Source organism: Curcuma longa, chromosome 10 (genome assembly GCF_044706935.1).
Source record: "Curcuma longa cultivar G26 ecotype Majalengka, Jawa Barat chromosome 10, ITB_CL_G26_1.1, whole genome shotgun sequence".
Classification (NCBI taxonomy): domain Eukaryota; kingdom Viridiplantae; phylum Streptophyta; class Magnoliopsida; order Zingiberales; family Zingiberaceae; genus Curcuma; species Curcuma longa.
In genome coordinates, this window is record NC_133870.1 from 9,473,572 (window position 1) to 9,490,356 (window position 16,785).

Below are 16,785 nucleotides of genomic sequence, written 5' to 3' on the forward strand. Positions count from 1 at the left end.
AAGAATTGGAGGCTTTGTCACAGTAGGAAGCAGCAAAGGACTTTGATTGACTTGTAGTTATTATTACTTTTGCGGCCCTGTTTAGATGGGTGAAATTGAGGGGAAAAGTGAAAAAGGGGAAGGAAGGGCAAAAGAGGAAAAATGAGGGAAAGAAAAATATTTATATATTTTTTTATTTGGGAGGAATGGAAGGTGAAGGGGAAGAAAGAGGAAAAGTGAGTGGAAAAGAAATATTTATGTTCTCTTTATTTGAGAATGTTAAATATATAAAATTATAAAAATTTTTACTTTTTAAAATAAATTTATATACGAAAAAAATATGTATAACTCATTAAATTTATGAATGTAAGATTTTTTTAATCAAAATTATCTTGCAGAGACCAACTAAAATTAATATTTACAACTTAAATAAATAAAAAAATTAAAAAAAAATAATAAGTAGCCTACGATAAACATATGAAATATAAAATCTATACACTTTGGTATGACAAAAAATAAATCAGTATTTTACATATATTATTATAAAAATTTACTGATGTAAGCTGAAAGGAACGAAAAGATCATGCTTAGCGAAATTTAAACAGTTTAAGTTAAATAACTTAAATAAGTTATTTAGAAATTAATATTTTAAAACAGAATAAAATTAAAACAAATAATATTTAAAATTATCTTTCCTTTTCTTACATCCCAAATTAAAATATAAAAAAACTTTTTTTATAAATAAAAAAGATTAAAATTTACCCTTCTCTATCTTTTTCTTTTCTTCTCTGACTCTTAAGGTTCAAAATTTTCTCCCTTTTATTTAACTTTTCTTCCCCTTCTCTCATCTTCTCCCAAACAAAATTAATAATTTTTTTCGTCTTCTTTTCTTCCAATGGCTACGTTGACTGACTGTTCTACGGTCAAATATTCCGCAAGAGGAATAGACGGAGCAAGTTCTGTGCTGACCAAAAAGTATGCAACGAACATCAGATGATATGATTTAGGAAAAGTCTGTATGAAACGAATGGATTGTAGAGAGACAGAGAGAGGATGAGGAAGGCGAAGTGACGTTTAAGTGTCGCCATTCTGGATGACGTAGCAGGTGACATCGATATCTTCTACGTCTGGTTGCCGGCCTACATACAACTCAGAGGGATTTGCTCGGTTGACCTTTTAAGGAATCAGGGAGGAAATTTAGGACGGTCCTCTTCTGCATAGGAGGCTCCCTTGACTGGTTGCAAGCTACAGTTTGGTTTGCTCATGTACCTACACTTGCAAACTTAAATATTATAGTTTGAATTTATTTTATATTTATATATATATTATCAATTTGATTAAAATTATTCAAACTTAAATAAATTTATTTTTGTAGGATCGTTAGACGCGCTATAAAGGAAGAGGATGAATAAAGTATCTTGCTTTCGTATTTGATTCATCACTTTTGTATATTCTTTCTTGTCTGCAAAATTAATACATAGTGGAAGATACAAGATAAATTAAAATAAAAAAATATAAGTAGTTTACTTAGTTTCCAACCTCCTAGATTAGTATTCTAAACTTTTATGTACAGGAAGCACTTATCCATTAAGGGAATCTCTTTTTTTGGAACTTTTTCGGAGACAATAATCCTTTACAATGTCTGTATGACAATCATAAATAAAAAAATAAAGCATGTATTGCATAGATACAAACAAGATTGCGATTCCGATTTGAAAGTCCTAAGTGTGGTAATATTTCTCCATATGCTTTCTGGCCATAAAGCTTTGAGTGTAGATTCGAGAAAGAGAGGAAGAGTAGGATTAAAATTCTATATGTCAAACTTAAGGTTCTTTTATAGATTTTTTGCGGCCTACCTATAAACTCCATTTGATTGATGGAGCCTGATCAAACTTGATCTTCATGATCGAGCTCTTCACGATCTGGACCGAACCCCATGATCTTGTTGTTATCACGTTTTCCGATCGATTGAGTATCTTATCGGTAGATCGAACCTTTCGGTCACCCAAATAAAGACATCCAAGACCCAAACTCAACTCAGGTTCATCTGGTCTTCTGATCGACCTAATCGGTTTGGGTCTAATTTAACTCAGGTCAAGTTCAATCACACCGAACTTGGTTCAACTTTGTCCGGTTGTATTTATCTACTCTCCATTTTGCTTCCAGCTCTAGATTCATGTAAAACATTCATACAAAACACAAACAAACAAATAAACAAGTCTTAGTTTACCTAACTTACATACTTACCTTTAACTCAAAGTTTACTCCTCTAAGACTTTTACCTATGATTCATTCCCTTAAGATTTTCCTTTTACTCAGAGTTCACACCTCTAAGACTTCTATTTAAGGTTCACTCCACTACTATTTTTTCTTTTTCAAGCATCCGATCTCCTTGATCTACTTGGACTTGACACTTACCAGACATCTGGTCAACCCTTAATCTGCCTGAATAATATTTACGTTTCTTAGTCATCCGATCAAATTTGATTTAACTAGATTTTTTCTTTATTAATTATTTGATCAATTTTAATATGACTAAACTTTTCATCAAATTAATTTTTAAATATCTAGTCCTATTTAGATCCTTGATGATATGAGTATAATATATCAAAATTCTAGAAACCTATTACACCAACCAACCATTTCAACAGGTCAAAATAATCATAAAATATTATATAAAAGTATGTCAAAGTATTATTTTAACTTTTTTTAAAGTAAAAAAACACCTTTTTAATTAAAATAATAATTAAAGGCACTGTTTTTTTTTTAAAAAAAAAATTTGGCCGTTTCAAAGACTAGCTATACAGTTGGAAACTTGTAAACTTGTCTAAATTTAGTGTTGAAAGGTAGTCTTCCACCCCATCCCACGCTGACCAGGAAAATGGCGTACGCTTTTTCTTCAGCGTTCTAAATCACCAGGAAAATTCCAAAGTGGATATCTAATTAATACTAAATAAATTAAATAACCCTCAAAGGCATGCAACCAACTACGAGGGTGACGTCTGATTATTCAAGTCTTTGTTCTAAGTTTGGACTTTGAACACTTTGAAATTTGAAAACCATATCCACCACAAGAAATACTCATTTTAGCTACGAAATTAGCTAGAGATGAAAATAATTTTCCATCGCTATTTTAACGATATGATGGACATAAAATTCTATCGTTGAATTCATTACGGATAATAAATTAGTTTAAATTCAACTTACTTCATCGTGATTCAAATGATATAGCACTACAAAAATTAACGGAAATAGCGACGGACCAATTCCGTCGCTATTCGGTCGCTAACCGAGGTTAACGACCGATTAGCGACGGAAATCGACCGTCGTAAAAAATTCGGTCGCTGACGTCATCCTCTTCGCTAATTTTAAAATTCCGTCGCTAAATTTAGAGACGGAATTAATTTCCGTCGCTAATTAACTACGACGGAATTTTATTCCGTCGCTAAATATTAGCTACGGAATTAAAATTCCGTCTCTAATTTTCAAAAAACTATAGTTTTTTTTTGTTTATTAATCACCTATCGTAGTACTACATACTAACTAGTTTTGGAGTGAGATTGGATGTATCTGCTAGGAGGTTTGTATTATCATTGGTAATATATTTGAATTTATTAGATTCAGATGTTTATTAGTTATATTTGAGATAGTCATCTTTATTAGATTGGATTTGATATGTTGCGATTGAAATTTAAAAAATTATTGGATTAGTTTATTATATTGTTTGTGAATATGTAGATTTGTGAATGAGTTGCTTGTGGTGTTTGTGTTGTGAGTGAGATTTTAAAATCATCGTTTGTGACAGTATATTATTTATATAGATATGTAAATAAGAAAATTATGAAAATACAGAAAGGCTGTCAAAATTTTAAAGAAATTTAGAGATAAAATTTTAAAAGTACGTCGATAATTTACTTAAAAATTTGGCCGAACCTCCCGTTTCGACTACTTTTACAATGAAATTAAAATTACGTCACTAGATTAGTGACGGAATTGAAATAACATCGCTAATATATATTAGTGACAAATTCAGATATTCCGTTGTGAATATCTAGAAACGGCAATTTAATTCTATTTCTTAACTTAGTAATGAAAGATTTTATTTTATTATTAATTAACGATGAAATATTATATCCGTGACTAAATGACGCGCGTTATCGATTGACTTTATGTTAATCGATTATTATTTGAGAATAATGATGGATTAATGATTGATTATTTTGATCGCTAAATGGATTTTTTTTCTTGTAGTGATCGCCCTCCCTTCCTGATCAATGATCATCCAAGAAATAGACGCCATGACCCATTCAAATTAATCAAGACTTAGATAGTAGTGACTAAGAGTTGAATTTTAATAAGAAGGAGAAAAGTTGTAGAAGCTTCCAGCTGGGTGGTCAGGCAAATGCAGATGCGCAAGGTCAAGGTCGTCGATCTTTGTGTTCGGTAGACATGCATGATCAAAACTTCGTCAGATCCTATCTAAGTAGATGATATATTAGATAGAAAGAAGGTTGAGTTGGCCTCGCGCTCTGACTCGATAGCCTTGACTTGATGTTTAGAATAGGTCAGGGTCTAACACCCTACTCGATTTTCAGCTCAGGTATAGACTCAACGCCTGACCTCTCGAGGAGCCCGACTCTTATTTGGCCTCGTACTCCGAGCCATGACTCTAAACTACTCTTCCAAATCCACCCCACCAAGTCTCTTCCCGGCCACATCACTTCTTGGCCTTACTCGGCTTTGGCTCATGTTCCCTTTGCCGACTCGGCCACCCCAGCTTAGTATTTAGGTTAACCCAGACGCACGGGCTTAACTTAGAGGGTAGCTAAGGTCGGGGTGCAACACCCGACTCAGCAAGTAGGATCAGCTCGGGATCGCACATCCGATCTCTCTCAAGGTTTGGTTTCAGATTATATATCCGACTCTGACCTCCGACTCGGGCTCCCTCTGCCGACCATACTCCACTCCCTCAACGCCCTACTCAACGCTCAACCGACCCCCGCTGTGATGCTTTCCCTAGTCAGCTAGGCAGGCCGATGCCAGGACATGGGCAATCATGGGATAAGATGGTTAACCTACTTCTCCATTAATACGATGTGATGGTGTAGTATGATGTCGTATTAAGATGAATGATACGACTTTAATTTCACTACTGCGGCGGTGATGAGATGTTCTCCTTGCTTAGATGGGATATCTCCTCTGACAGGATATCCGCTCAGGGATATTCTACTTAATTGAGACAAGACGGGGTTCCCTTAAGTCTCCCACCGGTCTCTATATATTTCCCTTCTATCTCGTGGGAACAGGTACGCATACACCTCCTTACAGACTCACTTTCATTTCTTCTCCGGTGAGAAAGCCGACTTGAGCATCGGAACGGTTGTGCAAGGGCATCCTTGACCTCCGTTCTCACTCCCTTCTCTCGTGTTGTGCAGATCTCAGCGGTGTCTTAGGATCCTCCGACATCTTCCTCCTCTGTTCATGGGTACCAGGTGCCACCTTGATTGTCAACTCCCCATCCAGGTGGCCGATTGCTCGTCCAAGAGAGACGATCTCAACATGAACAAAACTAGTACAAATTAAAGAAAAATAAGTGAGAATGAATTAATCTTGAGCAAGCTCTGTATAAGTTGAGTGGACAGTGAGTTAGCAACCAGCTAGAGATTCTGAAGCTGGTGGGGCATTCATTAATTAATCCTCTCAAGTGTTCTTCAACCCATAGTTTAAAGTGAATTCGATGCTCCTGGGGCATAGGTGAATTGGTTACGACGCAGCAGATTTGCAGAAGAGGGCATGGGTTCGAATCCTGGCAAAGCCAGGCAATACCCTCCTGCGTCGTAACCAACTGTACTTTCTCGATTTACCTCCTCACAGATGGTCGTGGGGCCGCTAAGGTAACGGATCCACCTTTTTGCAGAAAAGTGAATTCGATCGTATCGGCACATGATTTACTCAGTCTTAACTTTATATATGTTTGTTTACTGTAGTGTTAAGTTTTAGAAATTATATACATAGATTCTAAATAGTACTTATATGTTGAGAGATTTTAGGTATATATCTTAACACCTTGACGTGGTGGAATTCTACTGCATCTACATGATACATATAATTAAAAATTAAATTGATTTAAAAGTTAAAAACATAAAACTTATCCAAATGTCTATATCACTATATGCACAAACCTCAGTATATCTTGCTACCTCACAATTTGACCACTCGGCTAAGTCTTTCGGCTACTCGGTCTCTCAACCACTTGATCACTAGGCATCTTGGCACCTCATCTAGGTATCTTGACACCTTCTCTCAGCCACTCGGTTACTCAACTTGTCGGCCTCTTGGTCACTCAACCATTTGGCCTTGCGACCTCTTGATCACTCGACCACTCAACATCTCGGCATCTTGACACCTCATCTTGGTATCTCAACACCTCATCTCGACACTTCATCTCAGAATCTCATCTCGACACCTTAACATCTCGACACCTTATTATCTTGACACATCATCTTCGCACCTCATCATCTTGGCATCTCAGCACCTCAGTATTTCAGCATCTCAGCACCTCATCTCGGCACCTCAGCATCTCGACATCTCAGCAACTCAACACCTCGGCAACTTAGCATCTCATATATATGTCATTTTTGCCTAAGATATCATCTTGACCTCAGATGTCATCTCAGTCTCGGATTCCAATTCCATATCCTAAGAATGAATCTCTATCTTTCGTGGGCCCATGAACAGGACTGCAAATATTCCTGAAATACGTGATAGCATAAAAATAAAAGAGCAATTATAAGATTGTCAGCTTTGGTTTTCTTGGATACTTTCATGTAATGCCAAAAAAAATTGAAAACAATCAATGCTCGTCAAATATGATCTTCTCGTACACTTCTATAATGATGTCATTCTAGTTGACATGGAGATGCTTTTTTGACGATTATATAAATCCTAACAAAGGTTTTCTGGAGGTGTTGGTTGTGGGGTTGGGGGCTCTCTTCTTCTTCTCTTTATCTTTTTTGTTTGATAGAACCCTAATTTGAATATTGGAGTGGCCTGTCAGGATTTTTCGATACCAATCTAACCTCCTGTTGAAGTGTATTTCAGGTTCTCTTCATCTTCTCCATCGAGATCCTCTCGAAAGTTGCACATATCGGATCATCTATTAACTGATGGTTTGACCATCCACGGTGTTCAATCAAAACACACCTATTTCTTTTTTTTTCCCCCCTGGTGTAGTGATGAAAGGGCTGGAGCAGTAAATATTGATCTGATACGTGAGAGCTAGCGCTCTATTTTACTCAGGTCTCAGGCATGGCAGATCTTCCTTATCGATCTCTCTTGTCATTTATTCCGCATGGTTTTGCCAGTTCCAACTCGCTGATCCTTGTCGACCGAGCTCTTGTGGGTCGAGAGCATCCTCGATGCCATGCATCTTAATTTGCGATCGACATTGTTCTTCATTACCTTTTTTGTTTCTTATGTGATCCTGAATCCTTACTGTTGATGATCACTGATACTCCGTGAGTGTCAAGAAAAGAGGAGACCGAACTGGTATTCAGTAGAATATATTAAGTATGAGAAATTTAAGATGATTAACAGTCGGATCCCCCATTAAAGGGTGTTTTAAAATCAGATTCAAAATCTGAAAGTGCTCAGAGTTAATCATGAGATTCTTGGGAAAGGCACTCGGAGAAAGAACCATGAGGTACTCGGAAAGATGCTCAGGAGTTGGAGAAGCATGTCTGACCCAAAGAGTATTCGGGAGGCGGCTGTAGAGCCGAATAGCAACATCATCGCCTAGTGTTGGGATAATAATTAAAGTCCCATATTAGAAATATATGAAAAAGATCCTGAGGTTATAAGATAGAAAACATCTCATTGGTATGAGACATTTTGGGTAAAACTCAAAAATAAAATCATGAGGGCGTGGACCTAAAGTGGACAATATCGTACCGTTGTGAAGATATATATAGATTTCATCTTATCTAACAGTGGTATCATAACTCCCAATAAATGGTTTGTTGGGACCGTGAAGGAGACGGATCCGTTGGGATCCATACCAACCACCGTTAAGGAGACGGATCCGTTGGGATCCATACCAATAAAGGGTCGCTTTAGATATCACATTGTATGAGACCTTCTTGATAAAATCTAAAAAATAAAACCATGAGGGCATGACTCCAAGATGGATAATATCTTACCATCGTGGAGATATAAAGGGATCTAACACCGAGATGATTCGATTACAGAACTTGAGAACACAAATTGATCTTTTCCTCCATTTTTTTTTGTCCAACGGAGAAAATGAAGTTTGCGAGCACTGTTGAACTCTCACAATTACTGAGGATAACCAACCAGTGAAGCTCATTTTTAACATTGGTTCGAGAGAACGAAGAACAGAAGAAAATGATCATTAACAAGTCAGAAATATAATTGTTAGCATCGATCGTCTCATGCTTCTTCGTTCCCTTTTGGCAGAAACTGCAAATTTGAGCGAAGTCATTAACAGCTGCGAAGTGCCATGCAGAAAGCATAGCAAGACGGCTGGCTAGCTGCAAAGAGAGAGAGCAAGTTCAGAAAAATTTCAGAATGGCTTCGGTAAAAGGGTGAGCATTCATCGTGCTGCTAGGCGAAGGGCACGTCCAGTAGCCGAAAGCATCACTAGCTTACGTTAAGCAAATGCCATTCCAGTCATAACGCACTTTCGATGCTTTGGAAAGGAGCTGGTGTTGAGTCTTGTGTCTTTCGCACACTCTACTCTACTATAAGGTAAGGTATCTCACTTATTGTTTGATTATTCTATGTGCTTTCGAGTCTTTATGTGTGTGTATTGTTGTGTTTCTTTATGTGTCTTTTTTCTCTGTCTTGAGTGTTGGGAATCTCAATTCACTCTTTCCATTCACGACTACTATACTACCTATTAAGTATTTTAGTAGATCGAGAGGTACGGTGTAGGGGAAGTCATCGTTTTACCTGAATCTTTGCAAGAATTGTTTGAAATCGCTGGCAAGTGTTCATTCCAAGTTTTGATAGATCAACGAAGAGAATTCAGAAATAGATGCGATTGAAATCATTCGAGAAGGCCACCATTTGTTTCTACTGCAGCCGTGAGGAACTTCCACACCTGTTTGACACTAGATTTCTTTCTTTTTTTTTGGCCATTTGAATTGTTCTACTATAAACTATAGATTCTTAGAGCACAAAATGAGAGGTGTTCATGGAAAAAAAGAAATTTTCAGAAATAAAATATGAAATTCATGTTGTACAGATTCTCTTTAGGGGTGTTTATAAGTGGGCAAGAAAGATGCTCTTAAGAAATTGAGTGATCAGCAAGAATGCAAAACAACAACAACAAAAGTTAAACCAATATGTTAATTCCCTAAGGTTAGTTAACCTTAATTATTACAAATATATATATAAGTGAGATCTTATTTAATATTAATTAACATGCAGTAGTTATGAATTATATATATTTTTAATTTAATTTTTATATTAATTTTAAAAATGATCGGTCTGATCCAAAAGAAAATATATATAAGTGAGATCTTATCCAATATTAATTAACATATAGTAATTATGAATTATAATTTATTTTTTAAATTTTATTATTATTTTATTGAGATCTTCAATCTGATTTGGTTCTATAAAAATTCTCATCCATCATGAATTAATTATAATTTTTTAGTTTATTAATAGATGATTGTTAGGATAAGAAATTTTATTTTTGTTGAGATTATTAGAGAAATTATAATCGATTATTATTAAAAAAAAAGTAATGCATTACCTCGACATTCCCAGTAACCACCGCAATGGTAAATTATGCTCATTCTCTGCAGCAAGTCTGCCGTGAGGGGGACAAAAATTCTCGCTTTTTGCTCAAATTTTGAGTGGATTCGTTGCCGCTCTCGACTCGATTGATTCGGTCGTGTAATCGGAGCTTCATCGGTGCTCTGCTGGGAGATCGCTGTGAGCGTTCGAGATAAATTAATGGCTGCGGTGGCGGAGAAGGCGATCGGGTCGGACGACCAGCTCCTCTGCCGGCATCACCCGGCGGCAGCCGACGCGGGTGCTGAGTACCATAGCGACGTGCGGAGGCTGGTGGATCTCTTCTCCAAGTTAAACCCGGCCGCCAAAGAGTTCTTCCCTGCCGCAGCTTTCTCCGACGCCGCCGTTGAGAGGAAATTTGAGAGCCGGCTTTTCGCCGGTGGGATTTATAGCAATAGTTGTAGGGGTTCGAGCATCGATGGGTTGTTGTATAACCACCCGAATCGTGCGGTAATTCGTTTTTCTTCTATTTTGATTTTGATGCATAGTTAAGCGAGGGTTTTGGGGTTTTCTCTATTCCAAAATTTAGGGTTTTGCAAATGCATCACTATTAAAAGCTAAGAATGGAGGAAAATGAGTTATTTGGATGGACTATCATCATCCTTCTCAGATCTTCACATTTTGGAGGATTTTATACAATTTGTTTTTTATTTCATTGCCGAATTGATTTTGATAAATGTATATGTTTGAATTGCTTACTCGTTTTATGGTTGTCAGAAGAAAACTGGTAATAGTCAGGTACAGCAGAGGATTGACAACAGAGTTAAGAGAACTGAGAGAGACGAAAGTGTTAAACGAACTGTATATGTATCTGACATTGATCAACAGGTGAGTAGATTAAAGAAAAAAATCTAGATTTTTTATTTGATCAGCAACAACATTTGACGTTCTCATCTAATTTTCATTGTATTAATTTTTCATAGAGACAAAAAGCTGGATTTCTTTTATGTATGATTGCAAACAGTCTGTTATCTGTGCTAATGTGAGCTGTTGACTGACAAATATCAGGTGACTGAAGAAAGACTTGCCGAGATATTTTCTACTTGTGGACAAGTAATTTCTCAAACTGTCACTTCCCTATCAAATTTGTTGGACAATATAAGGATATTGATGAGATTGACAAAAAGGGTTTATTAACATCTTTAGGAATTTCAGGATCCATTGTGTTCCCATTCTTAGTAATTTCATAAATTGTTAATTTAACTTGCAAGTACCTAGACATGGAGAAATACCTAATGGTAAGATTGTCACCATTATTTCAGCTATACTGTCTAAGAAGCATTGCCTTGTTGATTAGTGATATAGTTGGTTCTGCTGCTGAGCACACAGTAGTGTGGATTTCAACTTTTGTAGCATGAATTTGAGGAACAATGAAAAATGATTTACTTATCCTTCAAGATTAGTTTGACTCATGTTACCTTAAATAATCTGGCATCTCGAAGATATGTACAGAAGCTACTAGATACTTGGTCAGTTGGAAATCTTCACAGATCTATGAACCAAATAAGCATTACATGTCTCTAGTATAAGTTTTATTGAGTCTAAAAGCAACAGTTGGATCTGTAAATAGCATGATAAGCAAGATAGAATGCTTTGCTTGCTTCCTTTATAAGAAATACGAGCATGATTCATTTTCTGCATCAAAACAAAGAAATATCACAAATTTATACTGTAGAATTTGAACTATTAATTGCCATGAACCTTTCTATAGGCTTACCTCTTGCCTATTTTAGATGTTGGGGTGAGGAGAAGGTTGGCTCCTTTAGTTCCGTATGGCCAATCTAAAGAGATCCCACCCTAGTGGCTAGCACCTTTCTGTGGATTGGGCCCATAACATATTGGCGTTAGACCCAGTCCTCTTGGTCATTGACTCTGGGTATGGGATCAAGTACGAAGCCCAACTAAAGGGAGAGCTGGGTTTGGGAGGGCAGATGGAATGGATCTTTCTAGAAGCAGATACATGACAATCTAGTTGATTCAGCCAAGTCTCATAGTCTTCTCTTTTGCTTTTCAGATGCTGGGATGGAAAGCTGAAGGGTGGCTCCTTTAGTCCTACATTTCAGGAGGTCTTGAGAACCTTATGTGAAGGGAATGACCCCAACCAAGTTGCTAGCCATTTTGATTGGATTGGGGCACACAGCATACCGATTGATTATTGATCTCACTACATATATTCCATTCTTAGTTTAATTGCAAGCCAAATTGCTGAACCAAGATTTAGTTGAGTAGTCATATAGTCTTTCATAGAGTTCAAAATGATTAGATTCATGTAGTCGATCCCAAATTGTTGAGATTCATGCTGCGTGTTTTTGCTGTTGGTTGAAGATTCAGATATGGAAAATCTTGTCACTTTTGTTGTTTAGGCGGTCACGATTTTCTAACTAGGTATTTTCATTTCCCTCACATTCAAGACACTCCTTGGTCAGCATACTCAGCCTACTTTAGCAGAAGCAACTTTATTCAATTTGTTTTCATTTTCTCTATTCATGTTCTTTTACACACCAGAAGTACTTCTGATTTAGCCTTAGTTTTCTTGATGGTTTTCTCATCAATCAATAGGACCAGAAGACTAACTTTGCTAACTCATCCTTCTTTTTCTGTATTTTTTTTTTGTATTTGTAATTCATTTCCAACTAGTATTCTAAACATTATCCTTCTTATTAATGATAGCTTCGTATACATGGATAGGTTACAAATTTAAATGAGGCCATCTGTTTATTGTTTTGTGTGCCAACCCCAATCATTGTGTGATAGTCTTAGAACATCCAGTAGACCTAACAATATTCCTAAGTTCCGAATCTGGTCCATAGATCAAGGTGCTTAACATGTGCATTAGAATTTGAAGAACAACTTCAATACACTCAACAGTGGTGCTGATGATCAAGAAGCCACACCTACCTGTCAAAACTTGAAGGTTAATGGGAAAAATAGGAAGTCAGGCTTCAGTCAGTAGGCTGTCAATTTTTTGGTTGTATTGTTTCTCTTATGTGTACATGTTTCTTGGTTTCGCCCTCGTGTTGCTTATACGGGTGTGAGAGTATTTTAAGCTTCTTCTGCCTTTGTCAAATTTCTGTAAAATTTGCATACTGAAGGTAGTTGATTGCCGAATTTGTGGTGATCCTCACTCAGTGCTACGGTTTGCGTTTATTGAATTCTCAGATGAGGGTAAGTGCAACTATAATTGTCACCCATTCTTAATAGATGTATGTGGACCATAATTGATATAATTAACAGAAGGTGCAAGGACAGCTCTAAATCTTGGTGGGACTGTTCTTGGTTACTACCCAGTCAAAGTGTTTCCTTCGAAGACTGCAATTTTGCCTGTAAATCCCAATTTTCTTCCTAGGGTAAGTTTTATTGTTCCCCTTGAGCATAGTGATCTTTCCTTTATAAGTATTGTTCTAGATATCTGAAAAAACTTAGAGATTTCTTTTATGACATTCATTCTGCTAGTACTAGAACTTTTTTTTCTCAACATTATTAATTACCAACAAATTATACAGACTGAGGATGAAAGGGAAATGGTCATAAGGACAATTTATTGCACAAACATCGATAGAAAGGTACATTGGCTCCTTCCATCTTTTCTAATACACAGATTTCATGGTTGGCAATTATGACTACTATATTATGTTGCAAGAAGAGATTCAGATTGTCTAACGGTTGCAATTTACTGCTTTAATGGATCTAGTTTCAGAATTGTTTTCCTCCATGATCTGGACTTCTATATTTGTGGCAGATGATGCAGACAGATGTCAAAGCTTTTTTTGAGCAACTCTGTGGCCAGGTCCAGTTAACTATTATCGATCTAGGAGTTTCTTTTCTAACTGTCCAATTATTTCATTATCAGTGAGCATAATTTGGTTTGAACAGGTTTCTCGTTTGAGAATTCTTGGCGACAACAAGCACTCAACACGCATTGCATTTGTGGAATTTGTGCAGGTAATATCAATAGGTATTTTTATAAACTTTTTAGTAACTAGTTTTACTGTTACAAACTGTATTTTCTCACTGTTTGTATCTTGATGTTATCCCTTGCTGTTAGCATAAGAGGAACTTTATCCCATCATTGAGCACCTTCTGAAACTCCCATGGTTGCTGTTTACCAAAAGGGTTCTTGAAATCGTATATATCAAAGTTAAAATGAATGAGGGATCCATACCTAAACCTATATATTAGTTAACTTCAGGATAATGCGCTAATTGATCTCTTGCTCTATCGGTATTGTCAAAGTTTCGTGGGTGAAGATCTTCTAATGGAAGGTGCTCTTATCTACTGATTGAGATTTAACTGCCTTCCTTCAGGAAAGTTTTCTGAATTTAAAGTGGTTTGCTTGTTTTCTTCTGTTTTACTCGTTATTTAACTGCAAGTTCTGGAAACCATGCCTGCAATGTTTGGGCATACAAACATTCTCGTCGTAGTCTCGATATCGTATCAATTAAGCTGCTCTGTGCTGGTCCCAACAAGAAAACTGATTTCTCTGCATAACACAATGACAGGCAGAAAGTGCAATCTTAGCTCTCAACTGCAGTGGCATGGTTTTGGGATCCCTACCCATTAGGTATGCTTTCAATCTATCAGCTAGTTTATCGTTTCAGACGATGACTGTTCATTCGTATATTTCAGGGTGAGCCCTTCGAAAACTCCGGTGCGGCCACCACGCATGCCTTTGAACTCTGCCCATGGCAACTGAATTCAGAATTCCCAAATCCTCAGCTCGGTTCCCATGCCACCTTACTGAGAATTGGGTTTAGGAGCACCCGTTTGTGTTCTTTCTTCTATGTATTCGTTTCAGTTGAATTAGTGAAATAAAGGAGGTAGGGAGTAAGCAGTGCTGTTGGCCAAATTTTAGTTATTCTGTCTCACTAGTAACTTTTTTTAACTAAATACTAATCAAGACCAAATGTGCCTAACATAGTCCCTTTGCTCGATGGTTTAGGTTGGAATTGATTTCTGGCATTTCTTTCAGTAAAAATGGAATCCGTTATCTCAGCGGTCTCACATGATTAACTTTACGATTATCTATGAAGAGATAAATTGAAAAGATATTATTTCGGAGGAGGGCTGTAATGATTTCGTCGAAATTCGATTTTACTCATTTTAGTAAGTCTGTTTCGTACTAATTAATTTAATTATCATGCTTAAGGGTAATTTTTGACCTTTATAACTAGAATAGATGCTTGGTATGAATTCACATGAGGGTAAGCAAATGATTAATAATTGAATTGATCAAATTTTCATATAAAAATTGAATAAATTGAATGAGAAGAGGAGAGTTGTTTGGATATAGTTGAAATTGATTTAAATAATTGATATTTAAAAATGAAAATTTGATTTAATTGATTTTTAAAATTGGTTTAAATAATTGATATTTATTAAAAAATAAATTTTTAATTTTGATTGGTTGATTAATTTAATTTAACTCACTTTTTGCTTAGGCCATGAACTCACTAGTATAAGATAAGCCATTTTAGGTTAGGCATGACTCAAACATGTTGGGTCGAGTTATAAATGGTACGATTCAATTTGGGATTTCCTTTCCATTTTAGATTGGAGTTTTTTTTTTTTTTTGTCCCCGGGGCATAGCTGAGTTGGTGACGACGCAACAGAGTTGTAAAAGAGGACAAAAAGTAGAGTTGTAGAAGAGGACAAATGTTCGAATCCTGGCGAAGTCAGACAATACCCCAATGGGGTGACTGCAGTTTCTCGATTTATCTCCTCATAGATGGTCGTGGGGCCCTTTCCATCTTTTTTGCAGAAGAGTTTATATTTTTTATATCTATTAAAACCATAGTTTTAGATTTTATTAATATAAACTTTGCAATAATATTATAATAATAGGGGTAAATATAAATGTGCAATTTAATATTTATATTAAAAAAAAAAACAAAGAACATCTACAAACTATCACCGTGGCCCACCGGTGAAGGGGGCGACCAGTAGAATTAGTGGCAGACTCAATCGCTGATTCAGCGGTTTTGGATATATCAATTTTTAATCTTGATTTTCTAAGACGATTTAAAATTATTATTATTATTAAAATATTTAAAGATTATAAATTTATATAAAAAATCATGGTCAGTGCATCCAATGATCACTGACGTGATTATGAGTAGATCTAATTATATGTATATATTTATATATAAAAAAGTTATATTTTTTAATTAATTATATATTCAATGATAATTTTAAAATTATATATAATTTTATTTTTAAATAAATTATATTATTTGATATCAGTTAAATAGTTTTTATAAATTTAATATTAAATAAATAAAATAAGATCATTTAATATTTTAAAAAATATTAATAAATTTAATGAATTAAATGGTCACACGTAGAAATATATAGTAAAATTAAATTTAATAAAAAATAGAATAATCTCAGGTCAAAAAATATAAGACAAATTTTTTAAAAAAAATATTATTAATTTTAATAGAAAAATAAAATAGATGAAATAATATTGAACCACCTCATTAATATTATTAAAATATTATAAAATAAAAAATTATAATTAAAATATTTTAAAAAAATTAATGAACTATAAGTTGAAATGTTGAACCTCAGTTGGCTGATTCATCGAGCCGATCACTGTTTAGATCCGTTGAATCGGATAATGGATAACCGATCTGTTAAGAGTCCGAATTGAGTCCGATTTGAATTTGACCCAGGGTCAGATCTATTCAGTGCACGCTAAAGCTGGACCATGACCGATGTGAGCTAGTCGATGGGCGACCCCGTGAGAAGCAGTCGACTACTGTAGCGTCGGCCACGAACCTGAACCAATTCTGATCTAGAGAATCCGCATCGCACCCTTTTTGTACCATTCATCTGATTTGGTGACAAGAGCTTTACATTGGACCCACTTGCCGGAACTCGAGCTAATCGCGTACACGAAATTTGTTTCCATTTTCCTTGGAATAAAGAGGAAGAATCGCCAAGAATTACATTTATTTTCTCCTCTCTCTCTCTTTGGCTGCCAAA

General features: G+C 35.8%; 1 protein-coding gene across 1 annotated transcript; it reads left to right on the plus strand.

The window, feature by feature from the left end:
• The first annotated feature begins 9,793 nt into the window (after positions 1-9,793).
• LOC141835909 (polyadenylate-binding protein-interacting protein 12-like) lies at positions 9,794-14,672 on the plus strand. Its single transcript, XM_074723309.1, has 10 exons — positions 9,794-10,251; positions 10,519-10,629; positions 10,810-10,854; positions 12,894-12,966; positions 13,036-13,148; positions 13,305-13,364; positions 13,541-13,588; positions 13,675-13,743; positions 14,301-14,362; positions 14,428-14,672. The coding sequence occupies exons 1-10, from the start codon at positions 9,964-9,966 to the stop codon at positions 14,492-14,494; spliced, it is 936 nt and encodes a 311-aa protein (XP_074579410.1). The 5' UTR covers positions 9,794-9,963; the 3' UTR covers positions 14,495-14,672.
• The last annotated feature ends 2,113 nt before the right edge of the window (positions 14,673-16,785 follow it).

What these genes read in the sequence shown, in the direction of transcription:
- LOC141835909 (XM_074723309.1), top strand. Translation starts at nt 9,964, where the DNA reads ATGGCTGCGGTGGCGGAGAAGGCGATCGGGTCGGACGACCAGCTCCTC. An exon ending in TATCTGACATTGATCAACAG is followed by an intron (nt 10,630 to 10,809) that starts GTGAGTAGATTA and finishes GACAAATATCAG; the next exon opens with GTGACTGAAGAAAGACTTGC. An exon ending in CATTTGTGGAATTTGTGCAG is followed by an intron (nt 13,744 to 14,300) that starts GTAATATCAATA and finishes ACACAATGACAG; the next exon opens with GCAGAAAGTGCAATCTTAGC.